This window comes from Ambystoma mexicanum, chromosome 8 (assembly GCF_040938575.1).
Source record: "Ambystoma mexicanum isolate Mex_15411 chromosome 8, UKY_AmexF1_1, whole genome shotgun sequence".
NCBI classification, from domain to species: domain Eukaryota; kingdom Metazoa; phylum Chordata; class Amphibia; order Caudata; family Ambystomatidae; genus Ambystoma; species Ambystoma mexicanum.
The window spans coordinates 941,755,573-941,782,845 of NC_090929.1; the positions used below are offsets into that span (position 1 = coordinate 941,755,573).

At 43.6% G+C, this 27,273-nt stretch overlaps 1 protein-coding gene across 1 annotated transcript in view; it reads right to left on the reverse strand.

Annotated features, from left to right (window-relative positions):
* SH2D4B (SH2 domain containing 4B) overlaps window positions 1-27,273 on the reverse strand; it is a 1,358,492-nt gene that overhangs the window by 478,708 nt on the left and 852,511 nt on the right. Inside the window, exons 8-9 of the mRNA XM_069610827.1 lie at window positions 17,447-17,577; window positions 12,527-12,542 (exon numbers count right to left, since the gene is read on the reverse strand). Coding sequence (XP_069466928.1) covers window positions 12,527-12,542; window positions 17,447-17,577 — 147 coding nt within the window. The remainder of the gene's footprint in view (window positions 1-12,526; window positions 12,543-17,446; window positions 17,578-27,273) is intronic.

Genomic DNA, 27,273 nt, shown 5'->3' on the forward strand with positions numbered 1-27,273 from the left:
CAATATGGTGCCATCAGAATAATAGCACCACAATCTCTATATTAGGGGGGAGTTGAGGGATAGATGTAGCACCAGAGATTGTTCCAAGGTATTTGGAACTCATCCCCCATCAAACGTCTATGCTGCCCTTCCCACGAGCGAGGAGCAGGCTCTTGTAAGTCACCACGGATGAAAATAGCTTCACCTCTGGGTTCTCCAAAAGCCGAAATACTGGTTCTATGTTTTCTGGATGAAGTTCCTTCTTCTAGTTGTTAACCAGCAGTCTGTGTAGTCTGTCTGATTCAATGTTTCTGTCCCCCGGATGTGAATTGTGTTGGAAAGACATGCAGTGACTAAGAACCCAATTCCAGGTATCTATTTTGACAAACTTCAAAAAATCCTATGCAGTAAACCAGTATTGAAAGTAGCCAACTTCAGTAAGGAATTCATCTTACAGACGGATGCCTCACATGTTGGTCTAGGGGCTGTTCTTTCACAAGATCACAATGGCATTGAACATCTGATTCTTTATATTAGTCAGAAGATATACCCCAGAGAACTATGCCACTAATTAATTTGGGGCCCTAGTTTAAGTTGATTACCGATCAATCTCCATTAATCAATCTCCATTAACATAGATGAGTCTACATAAAGTTACCAATGTGCAAGTCATGCGCTGGTTCATAGATATGCAGCCCTATTGTTTCACGGTCAAACACCGGAAAGGAAGAGACCAGGGGAACGTAGACTTCTTTTCCCGTTTCCCAATAGATGCTTAGAGAACCAGCAGCATTAGGGAAGGGTATGTGATGAATCTGATGATGTCATCACTCCTTACCCTGAGGTAGATCTCCCTATGTGGCCAGGGGGCGGCAGACACTACCTGATCCTAACCCTGGGGGTGGCTATATGAGGACAGACCAACTGGGGCAGGCGTTCCTCAGGGGGAGGTTATGACATCATTGAGGGAAGTCACACACACCCCATTCCCCTGTGCCGATGTTCCTCTATGTCTCATGCCTTAATGGCATACTGTAACACACTCCCACTATCACTTGCTAAACCCACTCTTAGTATTCCCCATTCTGACACAAAGGCCAGTATGTCAATTACTTCAACAAGGAAGAGGCAGGGAGCAGTCACGATCAGTCCGAATAAGATCTCCGAGCAGCTTCCTCAACATCATATAAAGAGCAACATGGTAACCACTGAGACAAGGACGAGGGAATGAATAATGAAGATCACTAATACCGGTAAGCCCACACAGCTGTCTAGTCTTTGGAGATTGTTCATTCATGCTGGGAAGTTTAAAACCAGTGCAGTTGCCAGCTCACAGAGAGAGCTGCAGGCACTGGACTGCACAGCGACTCGCACGGATACCAACCAGGGCGCTGAGGAAGAGGACACTATGGGAAACATTGTAGAGGCTGATCCAAACAGCAGAAGAGGAAACCAGAAAGCAGTCTGCTTGCTGCCCGAGAGTGCAAGGCAGCGGGAACCACATAAAACAGAGAAGGACATGGCTGAAGGCGCAGCAGCTAATGGGGCACATGCCTAGCCAGCAACACAACAGAAACTGAAGCAGAGAAGTGCAAGGAACACTATGGTAAGCCGAGGGAAGACGGAAGGGTTACCAGGTTGCCTAAAAGTGTGTGCTGCTTCATAGAAGCAACATGGGAACAGTGTAAAGAGGTCTACACATCTGTAATCTGCACCACAATGGGTCGCTGAACCCATTTCCCAAAAGATACAGAATTGAGAAAATAAGTAAAATAAATGTAAATGGACTTGAAAAAGGGGCAAATGCCCATTGTATTGAAAAGAGAGCTATTATTGAACTTATTATTGTTAAGCAAGGAACGATACAGCAACACAGGTCTAATATCGTCTCATGGATAAAAGGAAAAATAACTATGTGAAAGTCCTGGCAGGAGAGTGAACCAGGTGAAGAGAAGTGTTTAACAATAATTGTGTGAAAGCCCTGGCAGGAGAGTATACCAGGTAAAGATAAGTGTTTACAAGTAACTTTGAGAATGTCCGGGCAGGAGAATATACCAGGCAGCATCAAGTGAAAAGTTTGAAGTGTGTACAGAAGGAAAGAGAATCTAAAAGAAGACACATTCCTTTGAGATTGTGAAGTGCCATAAGAGTAAAGGAGATCCTGGCAGGTAAGTATACCAGGCAACCTGCGAGTCTTGTCCCTGCACCCAAATTGTGAATACACTAAAGAAGAGAATCCCTAGGACGTCACATGCCTTTAGTATTATACACTAGCTGAAACATGAAGAGAAAACCTTGGGAAAGGAGTCATTCCCTGGAACTGGCAAGGAGCTTGATTATTCTCTGTTGGAACATTTGTTTTTGTGGAATATGGGGAAGGGAGCCATTTTCTGGAACTGTGAACATTTGTCCACTTGAAACGTTTGGCTGGATTTACATCCTTGCATTGAATTTGAACATTTGTGCACCTTGAAATCCAGAAACAATATCCTTTGTACCTTAGAGTTAGTTTTAGAGTGTAAGGGCTCGAATAGGATGTTGGACACAGGACATATTTTTACTTTAGACATCTTGATGAAGGACAGACCCATTAGTTTTGGTTGAGGCAGGGAAATACCTCCTAGATTACGGATAGTGGGGCATTTTCATACCCCTTTATTATTTCAAATAATCGTTTCTAGCCAAAACCATGAGTCCACGGTTTCCCCGTCTCATTCCTGGCTCCTCACACCTGACAGGACCGGAAGGACTAAGCAGGGAAACTTGCATTTGGTTTAGAGCCTCAAAGAAGAAACCTCCCTGGGCCCTTGAGCCATGACTTTGTAACTTTACAGACCTTGAAGAAGACTCCAGGAGGCTCTCAACCCTCTGGTCTTGACCCAGTAGTAATTGTGCCTACAGGCACCCATCAAGCCTAGGCACAGTTCCAGAGCTTATGTGCCCCTCGGATGCATATCTGGTAGAAGAGCTTTGAGGCCCCTCAGAGACTATCCGGATAGAGTCAGCTGACCCCCCTGCGCATGTGTCATTAGTCTTTTCAGGCTCACGATGAGCACTAGTACAATAAGGATACAATATTGAATCCCTCCCAGCAGACACATTCCCTGGGAAAGAGTCCCCCTGCTGGGTTGGCATTGACAAAAGGTGACTTACTGTTTCTGGTTCATCTAATTAGGCCTTCCATTGCACCAATGTCTTCATATTCCCTGCATGAGACCTTGACAATATTTGTTGCCACCTGAAAGGCCTGTTTTTTTAATGAACTCATATTGTGGGCATTGCACACTCCACAGGGATCATACTGGTGCTCGGACCCCAAGCAATTCAAGCACAGCATGTGCGTATGCGAAGCTGAGAAGGAACCCTTACAGGATGGATAAAGTCGCTTCTGACCGACATACGCTGGGGAGCGAAGCACTACAGGTCCGATGGAGATGAAATAAGAAAATAAGTTACATGGGGTAACACAGGCGCATTATAAAAATGCACTAACACAGGTAGGCCCAATCCCATCCGCGCGGAAAAGAGGACTCACATAAAGTGCTGTAGGGTGGGATTAGATGGGTATGTTCATGTCTTGTGCGCGACCCTGTACACTCAAATTTAAAGGGGAAATGCACTTTTCTTCAGTGCCCTTACAGTACGAAGGAAAGGGGCGGGATGTAGAAGTATTAATGTTTCTATTGCTGGGGGCATCTCCGATTTTTACAATTTATGGTTTCACCCTGCTTGTCTGCAAAAAATGTGGGAGCCTCTCAGCTGAGAACAAATTTAGCAAAGTAACCTGTTCTATACAATGTTTCCTCCTCAGGAGGGTCTACAGCCATGTTTTAGCTTACTGTCCCTTTCACAGGGTAGAAATATGCATTTCCATATCAGCCTCATCACGTCCACAAGGGCAGTCCCGCATCACAATGCTAACCAAGGACAGTCCCTTTCTAAGCACAGTGATTAAGGGGTTCACATCTGGATTATCTTTAGTGAGGTAGGGTTAAACTGCAGGTTTTTTTCAAATTTGCAAAAATTTCGGACCCATTGATGAAGAATGAACACAGACAAATGACCTGTTCTGCGCGAGTGTGCCCACTCAGGAGCGTCTACAACCATGTGTTACCTCATTGTAGTGTGTCTCCTAGTTGTGAAAGCAGGCATGCTGAATTCTGAGCCGTGTGTAACCGTTTGAAAAGCACGTCTTTGCATATAGAACTAAACACACTGCATGAAATGCTTAGGATGCAGTAATGCAGTAGTTAGTCCAGTTGATCCTACCCGCCACCACCTCTACCACATATTTCTTTAGTTATTTTTATTTATTTTGCATTTTTAAAGTGCTCACACAGCCCGCGGGCATTGAGGCGCTGTTATAGGATTTTTTTTAATTTAGTTGCGTAATTCTTTTGTCTTAGTTGCATATTTATAACGCGCTTAAATACACAGAGGTTTCTAAGCTCGGACCCAAGGATCGAACCTGTGTTGCTCCGCGTCCTCTTGCTTCCAAGGCGAGCAGGTTGCCGCTGAGCTATCCTTCTGGGACTTACTAAGCGGCAATTAGTGTCTACACCACGACTCAGACAAAACGAAAAAGCTGTATTGCCAAAATGTCTATGGTTGGATTTAGCTACAGATTAGGAACTCTGTCTTTTTGCATTGGCGATGGCAGTTGCTCACATGTGGATCAGCCTACAGGTTAATCAGATGATTGTTTTAGAGAGCGAAACCTCTGTAGGACTGACCATACTCTGCCGTATTCATTCAGGTGTCAGGAACTGACCAATTGTGGACTTTCTCAGCCTCAATCCTGACTTCTTCTCAGAGGTACCGGATTCTCACTTATTCTCCTGGTTCCCACATCGGCTAGTCTACCCCTGCAGAATTTGACTAGCTTACTCAAAAGAAATAAGATTTCACGGCAAGTCAGAACTTTAAAAAAGGACAGCAGGCTCTTAGTCACTTACATGTCCGATTTCTAATCCCTCAGAGTATCACAAGAGAACAAGCACCTTCGCACCTTGCAAATTATTCATTCACTTTGATGTCAGATGCTGTGAGTCGTAACATATTTCTCTGTGAGGTGTTAGGAGCGAGAGAGCTATTATTGTAAATCAATATCAGCTTTTAAAAGATTGAGAGCAGTGTTATTTTCGCTGCCGTCTAGAATTATGTACTTGCCTTGGGCGAAACCTGCACTAAGGAAACCAGCACGACGGTTTGCATGATAAATAAACTCTGCTTCCTCTAGGCAGTTCTTGTCCCAGTGCCAAAAGATTCTGGAACCCAGAGGACCAGTTAAATATAGAGTGTAGATACTTTGAATGTGGACGCTTTAAAAATGCGTCCACTGGCATTCACAGCTCAACAAGAAAGACAAATAAGAAATATTTTAACATAAAAACATTTGTTACAATTCCTGACTCTTCTGTATTAGCATTTGTAAACCCTCTGTATTGTGTCTAATGATTGATTCATAGGTCCACTTTGAGAGAGCTTACATAGCACAGGAGCACAGCACATTCTTAAAATCCAGTATAAGAATAAAGAATCTTAAACTTGATTTCATTATGGGTGAAAATACAAATTAGAAGATATTGGGCCTCATTACGAGTTCGGAGGCAGCCAGGCTGCTATTTGTGGCATGGCTGCCTCCAAACTCGGGTCCAGGTTCCTTGAATGAGGGATTACCGGGCCATTCCAACCTTGGAGGACCCGGTAATTCCTCATTCAATTTACCCCTCGCCATTCAGATTTGAGCCCCCATATGGCTCAATGGGGATGGAGCTAACAACGGGCCCGTTTATAACAGGCCCGTTGTTAGCTCCCTGGTCCTTTAGCTGCTCCCACTAAGGGCGCCTGATAAAACCAGCCGCCCTTAGCGGGACCCGCTAAAGGACCTCGTAATAGGGCGGAATGTGTTTAACAGCACCAGCACCATTACCAGCGCCGTTAAACCCATTCCGCCAGGGTCATAATGAGTCTCAAAATAGCGTTGCCTTCTTGTTGCTTCTATAGTTTTTGCCCCTGCATTTCTTCTCTCCAACTTGATATTTTAATGGCGGAAACCGGCAGCATTCCACAACTCTTCACTCAACTTCGAGTTTTCCCATTGTTTCTGCTTTTGTTTGATAATGCTTGAATTCCACTGTGCTCTCCATATCACACTTATAGTGCTCCGTCACCAATATCATTTCTCTACTCCTTATAGAGCTCCGAGGCAAATCGGCATGAAAAACGCTCTGTTGCATTTCTTCTGCGGAATCACACCAGTTTTCTCCAACAAAATCATTCCTAAAGCTTTCATAGAACAATAATATTGTCTTTCGGTGGGAAAGCTGCATCCAGGTCAAGCGGCAGCCTACAGAATTCATTGCCAAAGGTCTATGGGCCTCATTACGAGTATGGAGGTAGCCATGCCCTTAGTAAGAGCATGGCTGCCTCCATACCAGGCTCCATTACCGGGTTCTGTGAATGAGGAATTAGCGGGTCATTCCGACCTTGGAGGACCCGGTAATTCCTCATGCACAAAACCATTCCCCATTCCCCTTTGAACCCCCATAGGGCTCAATGGGAATGGGGATGGAGCTAATAACAGGCCTGTTAATAATGGGCCCATTATTAGCTCCTTGATCCCCTCGCGGGACCCGGAAAGGACATCTGGTTTTACCAGACGTCTGTTCCGGGTCCCGCTTGGGGACCTCGTAATCAGGCATCCCGTAATGAACGGTGCCGGTCCCGTACCGGCACCATTCATTACTGGAGCGCCTGCCTCGTAATGAGGCCCTATGTCTAAGAGTACCATTAAATGGTACCGTTGACCTCATTAGTAAAGTCTGATGAATTGGTCCCAAAGTATTTTCACGTTTTGCCCATGGCTTATTTTAATTTATGTCTCTCAACTAGAAGACCCCTATCGCAAACACCTGGGGAAAAAAATATCAAAACCAATGCAAACGTGGTGTATAGCGAAAATGTACATTAATTCAAAACAGGACTTTTGATTGGACCAAAATAGTTTGGGATAGAGAGTTTCTGCAAAAATTACATATTTTATTTTTATAATAAAATCATAAAACCATTGTTCTCAATCAATTGAACATAAAAACACATATGAATAAGAAATTACACAAGACAAACAGTTCACATTGGACAGAGAGTTCAAGGCATGGGTACTTTATACACCCTTCTCAACCTAGTTCGCCCCCCAAAATATGATACTTGAAAACATGTCTTAGACCCTACAGTACTTTACTTCTCTCAGATACCTCAAACATTCAATGGAGAGAAAGGGCCACATATAAAACAGTCATTTGTCTACTAGAGGAGGTCCTAATAATCTTGTTAGTTTTTTTTACTTCATATGGACCCTCCCTTCTCCCAGTTTCGACCAAATGGTGCCCAAAACTACAATAGTGCTGGCACCTATCTTCCACAGGACTAGACCGTCCAATACAAAACCTTCAAGAGCCACCACCACAAGTATTATACTTGATGAAATGCTCATAACTGGGGGCCCAATCAGGCCACTCTCCTCCCTCTTTAAGGGTAAATGCAGTATATCATTCCTCCGATGTGTTTCCAATCTTAAAATCTCCAAGTCGCTCCCCGTTTAGTAAATGGAAGGGTTATTTTAATTTTTGACATACTGTGGTTTACTGTAGATCAGGCATGAATCATTGTCCTGAAGAAGACATAGTGCCACAATTTTAGGATTGTATGTCAAAACTAGTTAACAGCACTGGAAAAGATGCTGCAGTCAGAAAAAATCTGTTTAGGCCCTTTCATCTAAACTAGTTGACCTGAATAATTTTATTATTGCCTGAAATGTTTAAATATTGTTTTCTATGCTATTTAGTTGGTTTCTTTTCTCAATTTCATGTTGGGATTACTATTGACGATTATGTTTCTGATGTGACACATCCTGTGTAAAATGTTCTTATTTGGTAATTAGACTGAGTTTTATATATAATCCTCTTGAAGGTTACTATTATTATTATTATTATTATTATTATTATTATTATTATTGTTATTAATAATACCAATAAATATAATAATACATATATGTATGTTTGCATATTTTGATTGAGTGCACGTGTTTCAGCACAAGCATCCATATTTATTGGTAGACCATTTATTGGCCTTTCAGAAGTGATGTAATAGGTTCAGGCTGGTCTTTTTTGATTTGTCCCACTGGACACACTTTTTCCTTTTGTTTTTAGACTTGACCCCAGTGTCCGTGGGTTAGGAGGTTTCCTACTTTTGATACACAATGGTGTGTAGTTGCACCATGAAGCGCTATATACAATCTTTATATTGTGATTACTTATAAAAACAGCTTACATTTTCAGCATTTGATATTAAATGGATAATTCTAGGCACAAACATTTGAAAAAGGCAGACTTTGCTATGTGTTGTGAAGTTTTAACCATGGTTTATCAAAATGTTTAGCAGTAAAACACTTTAAGGGACTCCTCCACGAGGCAATGAGGTGATAGCCATGCATCTCGGCGTAACTTGGAAAGGCATGTAGCATATGATAAGTGCTAGTGTCCCCTTGCTTGACATTACGTAGACCACATTCAAATCATTGTTCAGTGTGCAGTGCAAGCAGCCGAATTCAATCCAGGCCAGGCAGAAGAAAGATGCGCAGAAAATAAACTGCAAAGAAGACGTGAAGCATTGTTACTGACAATCTACATGGCCGCATGGGGATCAGAAAGATCATCCTTAGCTGGAACAAATCCTGCAATGCGAGCCACCATCAGTTTGTACAAGTGGATTTTTCAAAATCACCAACTCTACCCATCACCTGTGGAGTCCTGCAAAGGTCCATCCTGTCCCCAATGATCTTCAATCTTTACATGGAATCGCTCAGATCCCTCCTTGCTCCACACAACATCCACATCCACCAATACGCAGATGACCCACATATCTACCACAAGATATCCTCCATTGAAGACATCCACAGGCTCAAGGCCTGCCTCACATTGATCCAGTCCTGCATGTCCAGTGCTTACCAGAAGCTTAACACCTGCAAGACTGAATTCCTACTGCTGACCAACAACACTGAACATCCTGACATCCAGACTTGGCTCTCTGCTATGAACCTCGAGGGATTCACACCCCCTCTGGGCCAAGTCCGTTGGGTTCAGTATCGACAGACTCCCCACTTTCAAACAGCACATAGCAAGGAAGACACACATGGCTGTGGTACCAACTTTCTTTCCTGCAGAGAATATCAAGCCCTTGATCCCAGAAAGCAACTTCAGATCCACTCTCAAAGCCTTGGTCCACCCCTACCTGGATGGTGGCAATGCCTTTTAGGAAGCCCTATCTGCAACTCCCCTGGCACCCCTAAAATGTGTCCTGCATGCTGCAGCAAGTCTCATTCAAGGAGTTCACAAATTTAGCCATATTACCGAACCCTCATCGAACTTCATGGGCTCCCACAGAAAGCCAACATCATCTTTAAATCCTGTTGCATCAACTACAAGGCTGTCATTCCAGAAGTCTCAAAGCTACCTCACTGAGAAACTCAGCATCTCCGGAGGTGGAGGTCTGCAATCCACCAGAAGTAAGGAAATGTGCAGCCATGAACTATGACAGTGCAGGAAGGAAAGAACCAGAAGGCAGGATTCTCTGTCTACGTGCCAAGACTTTGGAACCACCTCCCCATCAACATGAGGCTTGCCTGATCAATTTAACAGTTCAGGCTCCTCCTTAACACCTATGTCCACCCAGCCTGCACTGCCCACCCTACCGGAGACTCTGTGATCTGCTCCCCACTGTCTTCCCCCATGCTGGCAATTGCCCACCCTTCCCTGTTCGCTCCCCACTCCTTTTTTCTCTGCTTCTCTCACAGTGTTCTTACCCCTATGATTGTAAAGCACTCTTTTGCTTCCCAAAGCTAGGTCTGCGCTCAATAAATGCCTGAATAATAATAATAATGTTAAAGATGGCATAAGTGCCAATATTTACATCAGGCGTATACAACTTTGGCTCGGTAGAGGTTTTGGACTACATCTGCCATCAGACCTAGCCAGCATTTTGAATGGTGAGAGATCATGGGATTCAAAACATCAGGAGAGCCTTAGGTGGCAGATTCTCGATTTAGATAAACCTTGATAAATATTTTTTTCTTTTTATTCTATTTATTTAGGAGTTTTGTATAATAGCTAAATTGTGGTAGGCCTCTCGGTAGCACCCTAACGGGAACAGTTCTTATAAGATCACAGTGCAAAGTACTTTCCTGGATAAAAGAATAATTACAAAAAAAAGTACAACAAAGCAAAATAAATACAAGGGCATAGTCTGGAAACTCTTACTACACAGAAGACAGCGGCCAGGCTTTAAGTCTGGAGAAGAATCTACGTAAGAGAGCTCCAGTGTTTGGGTCGGCAAACAGTCAGGGAGTGACCACTATGGTGACTTATGTGGACCTTTGCGGGTCTGAGAAGGAGGAGTAAAATTGAACTGAGGTTCCTCAAAGGGATTACCTGAGTTATATCTGCATTATATCTGAACTCTGTTGGAGAGACTTTTCTGGAGAATTGGAAGTGTCTCGTAGGTTAAGTTTCGCTTTTTGAAGTCTTTAAATGTGCTACAAAACAGAGAATTGAGCTATCTTGAAAATGTACTATAGGTGCGGCCATTTTAAAATGTGATTTTCAAGAGTGGCCCACTCAGGGGACAATGGTGTGGATCCCATTACTGTAATAGCATACAGGAGAGAACAAATATAAATGGCAGCACAATTCCTGTTGTTTGATGTGGTTAATGCTGTAGTACTCTGATTCCAGAACGTTTACAGGTTGTAGATACATTACTTATCCTATAACACAGGGGCTAACACAGCTTTCTGGAAATTCAAGTACCATGATGGACGCCCCATGACTTCCCTATTATTTATTTTTATTGCTATACTGCATTATTTAATTGTTTGTAAAGCACACACCACAAAATCAATTGTTCTGCTCTCCTGCGGTGTGAATCAAGGAATTATGGGGAAGAAAGATCTTGACCCACATCACATCAGCAATAGTAAATCAACTTGAAGCATCTTCCAATGCACTCTGTGAAGAAAAGAAAGTGCAACAAACGTGTGGTGGTGCCGGAGTCATCTACCACTGCAATCTTTGCACAGGCTACCTTACCAAGGATTCTAAAATCTCCCATGGACGGAAAGACATTTAAATAAAGTAAAACTGGTCAACACATGTGCAGGTGCCAGGGTGCACAAGGTTAGAATTTTGAGCAAGCCACAAAATGTTTTGTGGTGAGATGACCCTCATCTGTTTGTGATAACTTCAATGAGGACATGATATATTCTCTATAACTACCTTTTTGAAAATGTAGGCAAGAAAATGCATCTTTCAGGAGGAACAGAAACCTCTGGAATGCCAATTAACTTAAGTATCAGGATAAATCACCTAAACTTCAGGAAGAGATTTAAGACTAGTCTCCTTAAAGTCCTTCGTACTAAACACTTAGCATGGCTCCCCCTCTTCTGCTCCTTCATCCACTTCACACTGCTCCATAATCCTTTGATTCTCCTGGACATGCTGGGTTTCTAGCATTTACCTTCATTCTGGATCTTCTGCTACTTTTGATGCACCTTGACTTTTTTTAACTTGTCTGTCTCTCTCTCCCTTGGACTTAGTGATCCGAAAGATTCCAAGACCTGCGAAATATCAATTGTATGTACCGCCTCCACTTCCCTTGGAGATGCTACCTTCGGCTGTAGCTGGGCTCTGACAAATCACCAATGAATAAAATAAAAAAATAAATGGGGTTTGGGGCCTGCAAGAAAATCTAATTCACAAGCTGCAAGGACAATGCATGTGAAAATGTGGCATATACCTGCTGCAGTATCTGGGCTGGATTAATCCCTTTTCAATATTCAGCTGTGCACTTACAAGAAAGTTCCAACTATTTTGAAATCTGCCTAACCTGACTCAAATCTGGCATCAAATGAATCTGGCCCAGAAAATTGGCCCTGGCTGCTTTCTTTGGAGAGGGTATGAACATGCTTGCAGATGTTTGTTCCTTCTGAATTTGAGCCTGGATCTTGTTAAGCGTGAAACTAGCTGTAGAACAAAGGAACACTGTACAGGGACAGGTTTCACACATTCCTCACTGGTGAAGGGAGAACAATTTACGGAGTCCAACTGCATCAACAAAAGCGTGCAATACATCGTTATTAATATTTCCACCACAGCTTTGGGTGTGAATTGAACCAACCACAATGTGATATCAGGAGAAGTTCGTATTGGTCAGTGTGTTTCTGAATAGAAAGTAATTTAACAGATGCACAACTACAGTATTTTCTAAAATGGCTCCCTCATTATTGGTTTGGGACCTGATTGTGGGAATTTATTGAGGGTACTGTATAGTCCTGCATTTGGTGCCGGACCAGGTAGCATGTCAACTCAAAATATGTGTGTTTGTATGATATAATAGGTTATTTATAAAGTGCTTAATACCCAGAGGTTTCTAAGCGTGGGACTGGGAATCGAACCTGTGTTGCTCCATGTCTTCTTGCTTCCAAGGCGAGCACGGTGCCCCTGAGCTATCTGCCCGAGACGCAGTGAAAATCGCAAACAGTGACCTCTTCAGCAGTCCATGACACATGTCACAAATTCTAATAATATCTGATTTTCATGTAGTACTTCATACCTGTTTTCTCCCACTTCAATAGCCATAAGAAAAGGTGTTGACTTCACCAGGTGTAATGGATCTTAATGTTTCAGTCTTGGTAGGAGGAAGGGCTAAATCACCACAACCGGGATTCAGTCCTGTAACTGAGGGAAGCATGCAAATCTCTGAAGAGGGCTCTAAACTCATTTTCTAGCCTAGGCAGTTGCCAATAAGTCCTAAGTCTACTTCATAGAAAAGTAAATAACCATTTGTCTGCTCTCCCAGCGAAGAGACCAATAATAGAATGGGACCACTATCTAGAAAAGTGTGTCTGAGGTGCGCTGTGGTGATTTGGTTTAAACTGCACTGCTGTATGGGACTTCAGTTTTTAGTGCTCTAAATTCAACTCTGGTCATGAATGTAGAAATCACACCACAGAAGAGGGCGTACATGGTCAGTAACAGCCCACTAGCCTTCCAGCCTGCCAGCCAGCCAGCCAGAGGCTAGGCAGGCCCGAGCTGCGTGTCGTTACCGTCCTGTACGATCCCTTGCTGGAGCATATTTGCTATTCGCCACCCGGGGAAGTGCCTCGGGTGGCTGGAAAAAGCGGCCAGAGACTGTGTATTCTCAAATGCTGTTCCAGCCACCTGATTGGATGAGTGCCCTTCGCTGGGTGTGAATATTAAGTTCATACCACACATTCAATCACGCCCCAATATGCATTTGACTGTTTTGCATGTGATATAGAAAATATGTATTTAATCCTATGGGCCGGTGAATGGCCTTTATCCAGTTATACCTACATACTACATGCATGATCAAGCAAGGCACCTTATATACCATATTGTCTATAACGTCCCACCTTGCCATGCACCACCACATATGCTGGAAATACCTAATCCCAATGTTTTGCTGCACAACAGTAATCTGCATGTGAAGAATCACAACTGCAGAGTATAAAAATTCAACCTCGACGTCTCCACGGCTTTTGACACTGTGGATCACAACATTTTGCTAACTCGCCTTGAGCAAGCAGGGTTTGCCGGGTCTTTATTGGCATGGCTTAAGTCATTCCTTGAGGGACGGACACAGACCATCTCTTTTCAAATTTGCCAATGTACGACCTTAGAGGTGACCTGTGGGCTTTCCCCCAGGGTCGCCTTGTCCCCGCTGCTTTTTAATCTCTCCCTGCGTTTGTTGGATGATTTGATTACTCAGTCTGGAGTCCATTTGTATGCCTATGCTGATGGTACACAGTTAATGTTTCGGTTTCAATCCCCTCAATCTGAACCTGCTGGCAAACACAGGGACTGCTTGGACAATATAGGCAAATGGATGTCATCCAATTGGCTAAAGCTGAATGGGGATAAAACAGAGGTACTGGTGTTTGGCCCCCAGTCAGCTGGTGGTCTTTGGAATTCTCATTTTTGGCACATATCGCTTGGCCCATGCCCAGCAGTCTGGGCATCTGTAAAGAGCTTAGGGGTAAGACTTATTCCCATTGGATCGCGAGAAGCTCAAATCTCAGCAGTGTGTAATGCAGGATTTGGGAAACTCTAAATTCTAAGGAAGATACTGCCTTTCCTGCCCTCGGATAGATGTACCATGTTGGTTACATCTACGATAATGGGGTCACAGCACTACTGCAACAGGATCTACTTGGTTAAACCCAAGTATCAGATCCAACCTATGTAGGTACTCCAGAATGTTGCAGCAAGGCTGGTGCTTAATGCTCCCTGTTTGACACTGTTCGTTGCCCTCCTGCGGCACCTGTATTGGCTCCCAGTGGCAGAATGGATAAAGTTTAAAATACTCTGTATTACTCATTGAGCTCTGTAAAATGTAGGCCCAGAGGGTTTATGGTCTTTGCATCGAATGCATTCCATCGAAAATGGAATGCATCGAAACCTATTCAACGAAAACTGTTCCATCGAATTACCATACATACAATGCAAAGTGTTTATGCATCGAAACCCTTTCATCAAAAAGGGTTTCGTTGTATAAACACTTTACATTTTTTGCATGAAATTCGATGAAACATCCTTAACGTTAAAACGTTGCATGGAGCTGTCCAGTGTTGAAATCTTTAAAGTATTTTGGCACTGGCCAGCTTCATGTAACGTTTTAGTGTTCATTTTTTATTGGGGGGGTTTGCCCCAAACCACCCAAACCCCAGGGCACCGCCCTTACCCTAACACAACCCTAACCCTAACCCTAGTGTTAAAAACAGAAATCCATTGAAATCCAACACAAGGGTCCTCATTACGACCAAGGCGGTAAGGGATTACCGGTACCGGTAAGGGCACTGGTGCCGGTAATTCCTTACCACCCAATTCCGAGGTCCCTTTGTGGGTCCTCCACAAACGGCTGGTTTTATCAGCTGTTAAGGACGGGACCCGCAAAGGGACATTGGAGGTAATTACGGTACCGCAATTTGCGGTGCCGTAATTACCGCCTCCCCCACTTCCATTGAGCCCTATGGGGGCAAAAATGGGAATGGGGAAGGGCCAATGGTGAATGGGGAATTACCGCCCTGCCAACCTTGGAATGGGGTGGTAATTCCGCCATTCACCATGGCGGGATCGGTAAGGTACCGACGTCAACCATGGCGCTAACAGCGCCATGGTTAATGCCTAGGTCGTAATGAGGCCCAATGTATTTATTATGCATAAAATGTGTTGGATAGTAATTCGAGGAAACTAATTTTGATGGATAGACTAAATACCGGCCCAGAGTATCTGAAAAATAAGATAGAGCGCTATTATTCAAATAGGCAGCTGTGCTCTTCTGCTCAGGCACTACTTAAAGTGTCTAGATATATCCATGTACGTTTTGGAGGTTGTTCCTTTTCAGTTATGGCCCCTGCACTATGGAATCTTCTCCCTCTGACTCTACGAGTCACTGAGGAGCACTCTCCCTTCCGAAGAGCACTTAAGTACTTTTTGTATTAATCAGTCAGTGTGCAACCTCGTTCTTGAGCGTTTTTCTATTTACTGCTAAAAACAGCACCTAGACGCATTCGGGCCGTAGTTGTGCTTTATACGTTTTTAAAATAAATAAATAAAATCCCACACAAGCTAATAATACCACCAAACCACTTTCCACTTTTCTTACTTAGTATCACTTGAGAGATGCGGATGGTGATGAAACAGGTGTATTACTCAGTCCCAACTTCTTCAAACTCCTTTTGGTCACATTATAAATGGAGGATTGCAAGCACCATATTGCTACAAGTAGTGAGCCCAAAATCGATCAATTGCAGGTCGTTCCACATCTGATGTGGGACAACTTAAGATTGGTATAAACTGCCCCATGGGTCATTCTACATTTAAGATATACTTTCACTGCCCAGAAGAGCGTGTGTGATTAAGTCACCGGCTTTAATTGTTTGACATAGGTTTGCAACTTTTTGCTATTAATGACATAAACGACATACAGAGTGCTGCAGAATAGCATTTAACAAACTAATATTGTGGCCTGGTCAGCATGCTAAAGTTTTGCAAAACGAGGTTTGCCTTAAGTTTGTATTTATTTTTCCAGAAACTTGGGTTTTGAAATACATTGGGGTTCGTTATGGGTTTCTCAGTATCCCACCGGTACTTCCGGTGGGAAACCGGAAATGGACCTACTGTTAATAGCATCTAATATCCTGGTATTACCGGGATATTACAGTTGCTGGCAACAACAGTCATTTCTCATTCCATGGAGACCCAAAGGACTCCATGGGGGGGAAATTGCCAGTAATCCCGGCACCAGTAATACCGGTGCGGGAAATACTGGCTGTTTTTTTCCATAGTCAACCCCCACCAGCAAGCCTGCAGTATGCCGTTCCGGAAACGTGCCGGTATACGGAAATACCGTATTTATTTTCAGACCGGCATACTCCTAATGAGAGCCATTATGGCAGTCATTGTATGTTTGCTGGAATCCCGCCGGAATTACTGGTAGGATACCGGGAAACGGACCTACAGTTACCGGTGCCTGATATCCTGGTATTACCGGGATATTACAGGTCCCGGCAACAGTGGTAATTCCCCGTTCCATGGACTCCCATAGACCTCCCTTGGGGGAAATACCGGGTGTCTTTTGCTGGTGGGTGCCAGAGTCAGTCTACCCCTACTGGCAAACTTGGGGTAACGTGCCGGTATTTGGAAATACTGGCACTTTCTTTCCAGACCGGCATGCTACTAATGACCCCCAACGACAGTACAAATTACCAATCATTAACATTAATAGAAGCAGATATTTGTCAGAAATAAGGGTGCCACCCACACTTCATTCATTGCTGAATGAGATGGTCGCTCCAGCATTTCTATATTAAAAAGGCATTCCTTATAATAGATTGTGTGTGTGGAAGCCACTTGTTCCCAACGTAAGAGATGCTGCCGGAGCGGCTTGTGACATCTTCTGAAGGTTCTGCTTGGGACCACTTGACAATACATTCTTCTCATTTTGTGCCACCTCTAGTGCTTCCCCTTGTCTGCATTTGTTTTTATTAGCAGGCTGTCGGGTCCAACTGCAACACAACAAATTTAGCGATGCACAGCATCGAAAAGGCGATCTATTTTTAAGCAATTAGATTTATTATCTGAAAATATGCTTTTCTGTATTATTTTTGAAGTGGTACATCCCAGTCATTTTGATTGGTCACTAGATTCCACTAAACCAAAAGCGTATATACAAATCCCCACACACAGGCTCTGCGGGTCCTCAGCATCCATAAGGATACATTGATTCCCCTTTTGGTATAAACTCACCTGGCTGGCACAGTAAGGGTCGTGATAGGGCTGGCTCCATTGCTGTTCAAATTCAGCTCCTCCTCCCCATTGTTTAAACTGGCCCCTTGGAAGAGGTTGCTCAGCCCGGCGACTTTTCCTTTCTTGATAGCGCGCATCGACTGGCGGTGGTACTCAGCACGAGCTCGCCTCGCTGTATGACTCCGGGCCTCGTCAGCTGCCTTCGATCTTTGCACTGGGGAAGAAGAGGCATCAAATGCATTATGCATCAACCCAGCATAAGAGTAACACAAAATAGTTCCACTTTTTGAACGTGGATGTGAAACCAAAGTCTGGTAAAGTAAAATGCAATCAAACATGCTTGATTGTACTCTCAAACTAAAAAGAAAAGAGGTGACCCATCAGGGGTGCACCCAAGCTAAAATGTCGGGGTGGGGAGGTAACCCTTCAAATGTTGAGAGAGGCACTAACTTGAGAGGCTGCAGAAGATGGGGGAAACTTACGTGTGTGGGGGCATCTAATTCTGTACACATTCTAATAAGACACTTCTAGTGCAGATTCATTGTTGCAAGCAGTTAACTCTCTGAAACCACACACTTAAGAACTACTGTGAGAATGAGCTGTCTTCTGCCCCCTCCCACATCCCCTTTCAATTACTCCCCTGACATGCAAGTACAAAGCCCCAATCATGATTTCAATTGCCTAAAAATGTATGCATATGAATGCAGGTGCTACCAAGGAAACGTTATATATTAGTAATTGACAAGCATTTGTTAACTCTGCAGCGTCAGCACCGTTTATTGTCTGTGTCCTGTCCTGTACTGCTACGGATCTGTAGATCAGCCAGTTCAAGTCAACAAAGCCCGACATTTCACGCGGGTGTGAGGTAAGATTTTGTACATAGCCTGTAAAACACAAATCAATATATAATTGGTTATTTATTACACACTTAATACCGAAGATGTTTCTAAGCGCAGACCCGTGATTGCTCTGTGTCATCTTGCTTCCGAGACGAGCGCATTACCACTGAGCAATACTACCCAGTAGAGTGGCTGAGCAGCCAGGCTTATTTTATAAGGGGTACTGTGAGCTTCAGAGCAGTACAACGAAATCAGTAAACACAAGTATTCAAGTAAACTCGTACACCCTTAAAAGTTATATTAAATTATTTATTTATATATACGCAAAGCAAAAGATTCACACTAGGTTAGGCAGTAACTAATAGTAACATCAAGTAGAAATTCAGAATCAAGTTATTAAAGTAGCAATAATGCAGGTAAGTACATTTCTTTTGTACTAAAACATTTCCAGCACACGGATTGACATCAGTTAAGGTCAGTAGTAGCACTTATGGTTCACCATACAATATTGAGTTTGGAGGGAAAACGTGTTAGTGTAGATGAGAACACTGTAGCACTGTAACAATAGTCTTTTCTCCCAGAGGGATGTAGGAGGTCTTTTCCCCAGCAATAAGAGTGTCAAACAATTAAAACCCTTGCAAGGGACAAGCACTGCAAAGCCATTAGGGTTCAGGAGGGATGCCTTTACGGAGCCAGGACATCTAAAGTCAATATGACAGTTCTAGTTCTGATGCAATCTTCTGAAATAACGTTAGTTGAAAAGTCATTAGTTCATTGAAGAACAATCCAGGATCTCAAGTGAATTTATCTGAGGTGCACAAGCTGTTAGGCATGCACAAGTGAATTGAAGCAATTCAAAGGGATAGAAATGAGCAAACTCCAAGCTAGAAAGCACCAGATTTGGCTAAAGGTGGTTAAGCCCAAAGCCCCCACAGTACCTTAGAATTGAAGCAGATGTTCCAGCTCACTTCCTTCTTGATGCAGCGATGCAGACCCTTGATCCTGGATCTTGGTCAAGGTGGTGAAAGGAAGGATGTCTGACGGGCCTCTGCATCAGCACTCTCGAGAGGGACTCCACAGCAATGGATTCCACTTGTTTCAGTGGCTCTTTGTGGTTTTAGCACCTTTTTCTAGGCGCCAAAGAAGAATGAACAGTCCCAGTTGGAATTTCCTTGGTCGGTCGATCCTGAAATCTGGTGAGGAGACTCTGGACAAAGATGTCATGCTTCTGTAGACTCACACGGATGCCTGCGAAGTTTCAGCCGGATTAGTCTTTCAGAAGACATTGAACTTGTTGATGGTTCAGGTACCCGGGTATTGGTAAATTCCAACCCAGGAAGGTCGCAGCGACACAAGATTTGGCCCAGAATGAAGCAAGTCCTGAGGCTAGTTGGTCTCACTAGCCTATAGGAGGAAGCCAGCCTTGGCGTAGCTTCCCTTTTGATTGGAAAACAGGGTCAGAACAGCTGCAAGTCTTCACCGGTGCTTTTGCGGTCCTGGAATGTGCTAATGGCTTCTCTCTGCATCTTCTTCTCCCTTATATGTGACATTGCATTCATTCACAGCACTAAACTGTCAATCACACAGGAGGGTCGTCCGTCCTCTAGGACAGCCAATCACCCAGTTGGAACTGGTTTTGGCCAGGCATGCCTACAAACAAAGGCCAGTGAAGATTCAAGCTACTCCCTATCTTCCTGCCTTCCCAGACACACTGGAGCCTGGGTGGGCTGAACTCGCCAAAGGCAAAACACCCAATGGACTTAAACCTGATCTAAAGGACAGTGTAAAAGCCGAGAAGAAACAAACACATGAGAAATGGGGAACATAGAAGACGGGCCATTTTGGTAAAATGGTCACCTTTGGGTGTTGTACTGCAGCTGTGAAATCAGCCTGCATATACATTGCACAAAAGCTAGTAAAAAGAAACCACTGCCACCAGCCATTCAAGTTAGTTAGTGTAACAAAAAGTTACATGAGAAGTGGGATAAGGAGTTGCTATGTAACCCCCAGCACTCCACATAAGGTGGTGTGTACTGGACCCACAAAGGAAAAAGATAAATAAGACAAAAGTTGTTCTACTATTCTTGGGAACGGTAGTTCACACAAGAAAAGGTATTTAATCATTTAGAGGAGTCCAAGAGACACCTCAGTGGTACTGAACAAAGGGTGCTGTGTGTCACTATATAAAAAGCAGATGCATATGGAGTTTAACAGACTCCATTAAAACATAAGGAACACAAAGTCTTAGAGGAAAATGTCATGAATAGGTGACAAAAAGGCCCACTCACTTACGAGGCTAAAGTCAAAAAGGTCCCAGATTCCAGCAAAGGTCTGAGGGTCTCTAAAGTTAAAGCAAATTAGCAAAGAAACTGAACATTCTCCCTAGCAGGGGGCTAAAGCTCGATTGCCCCAATGCTTGTTGCAGCAGTGGGTCCCATTAATAGGAATGGTATTCTTTATTTTTTAAGGTGCACAATAGGAGGCAGCTAGCATTTATCTGAAAACAAAGACAATGCTCATGCAGGGCTCCCCACAAGACGCCTCTCTCCCTGAGTAAACATTATAATGTGTTCATGTAACACTTGGATCTAGTGTTTATGGGCTGTTTACATTCTGTTGAGTTGGAAGTAATTGAGGTACAATGGACAAGTTGCTGCAAACTGGACAAATAGTCAATACCTTAATGCAGCATTCTGACTTGATTCCAGGGAGTTAAACAGGGGTGGTGAGAAGGGAGTGAGCCCTCTCAGTTCAAATAACCGTTTCAAGAGGGCATTCCCGTGCGGCAGCGGGTAGTTTTTGCTCCATCAGCATCTGCAGTGGAAGCAATCTGCTCCCAGCTGAGCCACATGGTGTGGGAGCTCCTACTTCATTCCTGCGGCTGGCTGGATGCTGTTGGAGCTGTTATTGGTGGGAAGAACAAAGTGTAAGGGGTGAGATTTTACTGGGACTCAACCATGTGTCCTGCCAAAGCTCCACCCTTTGCTCTTCTGCTACGGTGAGCCAGCTCCTTCCTGAGGCCTCAGGATGCAGCTGGTTCTGAACAGTAGTATTTCCTATTGGAGAGCAGTCTGAGGCAGCTATTATCTCCAGACTGCCCACATGACAGGAGGTGGTTGCTACGAGCTGGGATTTGAAAGCTGCAAGTGACATGTTTGGGATTAAGGAGTACTAGATGTTCTCTCTGCCTCCTGGGTAGGCAGGTATCACAGGTCAGAATTAGCAGGAAGCCGAAATCTCAGAAAAAGTTGATGTGGTTGCTTGTGACCATTTGCAATATTCCAATAAAATAATGGGCCTCTTTACAAGTTTGTTGGTAAATGGGTGGTGAATCTGCCAATTTACTTCCAAAATTGGTTATCGTTACTGCCACGTGGTTTTCTGGCTTTACTATAGGATTCCGAATGATGAGATGAGGATGTAATTCCCTGTTTTTGGAGTCGATATGAGTAGTCGTATTCTTGGCGATTTACCATGTGCAGTGATTCTGCATAGTAAATCAGCAGATATTTGTAGATAAACAGAAGGATTTACCTCAAGCTTTTTGCTGAAGGTGAGCCCTCCACTTTTCAGTTTACCTCCAAACTCAGAATTGAGCTGTGTGGTAAAAGTGGCGTAATTCCAGTATTGCCAAAAATGTGGCAGTCACAAAAGACCCTGTACTTTTTTACTGAACCACTGAACTCGTAATGAGGCCCATTATCTTTCTCAAAATTACATAATGGAAAAAGGAATAAGTAAAATATGTATTCTTTGTACATCATGTGTGTTAGTTATCTCCAACAATATCGTTCATATTCTTCTTTATGATTGATTAATATTTTTAAGGTGTAACCATAGATGCTGTTAGCAGTAGCACTGGTCTCTACAAGTATGTCTGTAATAACCATGTGTCTTGATCTGAATACCCGTAAGAAAATGAAAAATGTTTACTTTTCCGTAGGCATTCAATGGCATTCTTTCAGAGTCAGGCATCTTTCAACGCTTTGGTAAGGCTTCTCTGATCACCAATCAAAAGATATGTTAGCACCCGAGGTGGGGCACTCACCAAGCACGCGTTCCAAGCAACCTGATGGCTGTTTCCCCACGCTGCCATCTTCCCCCGCCCTCCCTTCCCTTAATTTGTAATTTCCCATGCCTCCCACCCCTAGCCCCACTTACCTTATTACTTCAGCCACAGCGCCCACCGCTGCAGCTACTGCTTCCACTCTGTGTCCCTCCTGGCCAACATTGAAAAGGAGGAGGGGCTCCTTCCGAATCCATGGTGGCTATCTTAAGAAAACGTTTTGGTTCAATAGCCTACCGTTCATTGAAACAAAATACACTGCTCTTAGCACCCTGGGCTTACGGATTGCAAACCCAGGGTGCTAATAGTCATAACCACCTGTTCCACAGGCTGGAACGGGTGCTGATGGCACCTGGACCCTTGCTAACGCGATGGGTGGTTACTTAAAATAATGACCTGCTTGCTTAATTGTTGGGCATTAATTTGATTCAATGGAGCTTCTTTTCAGCAGCACTAATGAATCCGGCAGTGTTTACCTTGCCTCAGAAAGGGGGGTGGTTTGGCAGTGTGGTAGAGGGGGACAGCAAATGCAAATCCTGAAGTGTTTATGCATGCAGGCCGGAGATATCCCAATCCTAGGTGTCGGAAAGAGTCTAAATGGTTTGTGGCTGCAAGTCCAGAGGTGTTGCTAGGGGAGTTTGGGGGGATATAGCCCCAGGTCTTTTGGTTATAGCCCCAGATAGCAGCTCAGGTGCTACAACCAAAATGCTACCTAACCCTGAGTCTCACCAGTCCCAACAATAGCTTAGCCCCTGATCTTTTCCAGACCCAGCAACACCCCTGGCTGTGACACGTGCCTGTGTGTATGTGTGTGTGTTTCATCCAGAGAGGAGCACCAGAGATCAAATAAATGGAAGCCGGTGCTGTGAGACCGGGTTAGACGCTTACGTGAGGGTGGCAGGGAACAGAAGTAGTAACTCAAGCAGTGGCCTGGCTATGTTCATGTGGTATTTTGTTAGCAGATCACTGTAGTATTTGAATGTTGACTGTGTGAGTAGTGACCAGCGGTCGGAGATGGAGACTTTAGACACTTAGTGGACTGGGAGAGGGGCATGTGTTACTGAGGACTCCCGGCCATGGAGCGTCAAGAATAGGAAAGAGGCCTGCACTAGATCTAAAGCTGTACATGTCATCGGCAGTCCACTGCAGCACCAGGGATAGATACAAACCATTTTAATTCATAACTTGTTCCTGCAGGACCTTCCGGAGCACAGCTTAGTCAGTTAGTGATATTGGGTTGGGAGTTCTGAGATTTTCCAAATACGCTATGAGGTGTACCCAACTAAAAGGGAAAGTGTGATGAGTTGCAAACTAGCACTTTATTATGTGCTTTAAAAGGAAAAGATGGGTATATTTTACTAGAATTACTGTACGATCATAGCTTCCATTGTAATTCCCTTCATGTGAAGGGTGAATCCCATACATATCCCATCATTTCGTGCCATCTTCCCATAATTCTGCATGGTTCTCCTCTCTGCACACCCCCATCCACTTTTCAAACTTTGTAGAATTATTTATTTCACTTCATCTAGGAGGCCTGAATGACGTTGCTACAAGTGAGATATGAGTGAATTTAGTGTGCACATTGTATTTGGTCAATTTCATTTTTATACGCCATGTAACAATGTGTTCTGATAAGCCAGGAATGAGTAAGTCTCTTTGTGTAGTGAAAACCTAAAAGAAGCACATCTAGGTCATGTTATGTTATTCAATATTTATACTTCGCCCATCACTACAATAGGGGTCTCACAGCGCCTGGCCTTGTCCGAAAGGTGGCATGTTGTTACTCTGCCAGGATGTCACCACACCTAAGTCTGTGAAAAGGAGTTGGAGATTTTGGAATGAGGTGACAGGAAAGAGAAACTAGACAATAGGATGACCAAAACAGAGAGAAAAAAACAATTGGGATACGTGAGAGGGGATTTGGTTGTCGAAGTAGGGATTTGTGTTTTTCAAATGTGATCAGTTACTTGTAAGCATGAGAGATGGACTCAGGAGAGTACAGCTCGGATACGAGCAGAGTTGTATTGTGATAGCAATATCTAGAACTGACGAATCATGGCACTAGATGTAGTTAGATGGGGAGTGGTTGTGTGTTGGACTTGAGAGATGCTCAAGCAGGCCCTAGTAGGGTGATAACAATTTGTTTAGCAAGGGAAAATTCTCAGTGAAGTAACTTTTGGAAATGTTTTTGACATCTCAAGTTTCCATTCTAGAAGGTACACTTTACCCACAATACATTTCATACATAGTTTTCTATCAATGTACAATGCTTGCTGAATAACGAGCTAAATGAGTACGATGTGTTCAATATACCTGACTTAAAAAGCAACACATCCTATGGTAAATCAACCAATTTCCTAAATATTTTTTGGAGCCGTGATTTTCACTCTAAATGTGCATATGTAAATTGAGTACAAGTAAATCTAGCAAAGTATGTGAATGAAAAATGTAACTATGTAGTTTTCCACAGCACAATGTAAAATGCAAGGAAGGGGAACAACTGTGTATATGTAATAAGCAAAGTCCACTTATTTACCATAAAATTTCTAATTAAGAAGTTTGCACACTTACTGAAATAAAACTTACTTACAGCCTATTATTACCGATTGATTGTGTTGTGTGTTGTGTCGCCACAAATGCAATAACATAAATCCTCCTCACGTGCAAAACAAAGAGGTCAGCATAGCTCAATGTATTTATTTGTTTAAACTTTAGTAACACGCCACATGCCCACACAGTTATGGCCCTGCACACCTTGCTAAATGCCCTTGCTGCACTCAAGCCTTTGACTCAGTCCTCAGTACGCATAACTCACAGTACTGCCCTCGTTCAGGGTCTATAAAGATGGTTAGCACCCTTGGTGGGTGTGTCCACCAATCAGATAGCTTCAATCCCAGGCTGAATCTTACTATCCAAGCCCAGGTTCGGAGCAACCGGAGCAGTGGAGGCAACTCGCAGATCATCTTACTTCCCATTCTCTGCTCTGTCAGTCTGCCAGCCCCCATCTTGTGCCCTGCCAGTACCTGACTAACCTGATGCATCACATCTTACCCTCTGACAATGGCAGCTATGGAAATGAAAGAGGGGATCCACACAGAGCCCTGCCCTCCAATTCCATGGCTGCCATGTTAGGAGAGGATGAGTTTGTGTAAATAAGTGGGTTGCGTGCTCGCTGTGACACGTTGAGCCACACAAATATATTGCGGTTTGCACCCTGCGGTTTAGACTCAGGGTGCTAAGCTTACCAATAAGCGCATGTTCTTGGGGCTTCACCGGGTGATAACAGCACCAGGACCCTGTGTTAAGCATTATTGCTGAAGCCAGAGGATTGAATCTTGTTATGGGTGACGTGGTGTTTAACTTTCTAAGGTCAACAAACATGGTAATTATTCCAAGTAACCCATATTTTTGATGCGTAGACACAAAAATAATGTTCATAATGGAAACATAGTTTGTCATTTTATACCTGCAAAAGGTGTGCTTACTGCAGACTCCTACATCCAATCCTCCAGGCTCATACAGACACATAGAAGGACTGATCCCAGTCTAGTGGGTTACAAACTACTTTCCGAACCTTTTCTGGGGTAATTATGATGATAATTCCAAACCATCAATGTGGAAAAGTGATAGAACAGGGATTGCCACAAAATAGTAGTCTGCAAACACAGTAAAGTTAGAGTAACAGTATTTTGAAGTCAAGTAAAGCTGGTAATGTTGACAAACGCCCTGCTTTATCAACATTTCTCATGTGTTTAGTTTACATTAATTTCTGAACAATTTGCAGATACAGGGCCCTTGCGTTTTCTTATATCACAGTGTAGCGGTTCTGCTGTCCTGGTTCTTTAAGCTAATGCCGTTTTACTCCTGCTGAAAACCCAGGGCACAAAGTAGCACATGTGCAGGGCGAGGTGGTTCTGGATTCAAGGACTGATGCAACATCTCACACTTTAAATTGGAAAGCACAATAGATCCAAAGAGAGCCTCCTAAAATCCATCAAAGCTATTCGCCCAATGTCTGACACCTCCATCCGGCCCTAGCTTTGCAGCCATCAGCTGTTTGCATTCTCTGCCTTGTCCTTTTTAATTTCCCATTGGCTGAGGGTCCATAAATCATCAAATGCAAAGTGCTAATTGCTGTAAAGCAAAGTCCGGCCATAACGCAGGTACTTTTGAACCACTACCGCTTGCTACTGTGTATCGTGGTTGTGAAGCAGAGATACATATTCCCTCAAACCATGTCCTTGCCTAGTTGTCACTTTGCACTCCTACATTTGCACTATATGCTTAAGGGAAGAACTCCAAATTCACAAATGTTGCAGCAGTATTATTGATTTCTTTAATTTGGCTTGCAGGGTGCTCCATGCAGGATTCCCTCCAGAGCACCCTGAGATCTACACCAAGAGCTGTACCTAGGCCTGTCCAAGAGGTGAGAAGTGAATCTAATGCTGTGGGTCTCTCTGTATTCTGGTACTTGTGTTTTTGCATTATAAATGTGGGGTTGCGGGTTACAGAACACTAGAAAAGGAGGCAGGTCTCGATGTGCCATTCACACGTGAGATTATGACCATGACTGTACACTGTCCTGTGGGTTGGCTTATTATCAATAGTTGTATCCTGCATTTTTTGGATTGTTTAGAACATATATGCAGCTTGTTATTATTGTTTCAATAAACCGGTTACTTTCTCAAATGGTGAATTTTGCTTGTCAAACAAGCAGGCAGGTTTTAACATTGTTTAAAAGTATTTAATTGACATTTTATTATAAAAAAAAGAATTAACCAATCGGCTTTCGTAAGGTTTGGTGAGACCATGGGCCTCATTACGAGGTAGGAAGTAGCCATGGTGCTATTAGCACCATGGCTACCCCCTTACCGCATACCAGGTCCGGGTTCGCGGAATGGGTACTTACCGGGTCATTCCAACATTGGAGGACCTGGTAAGTCCCCATTCTGAGAACCATTCCCCATTCCCATTTGAGCCCCCATAGGGCTCAATGGGAATG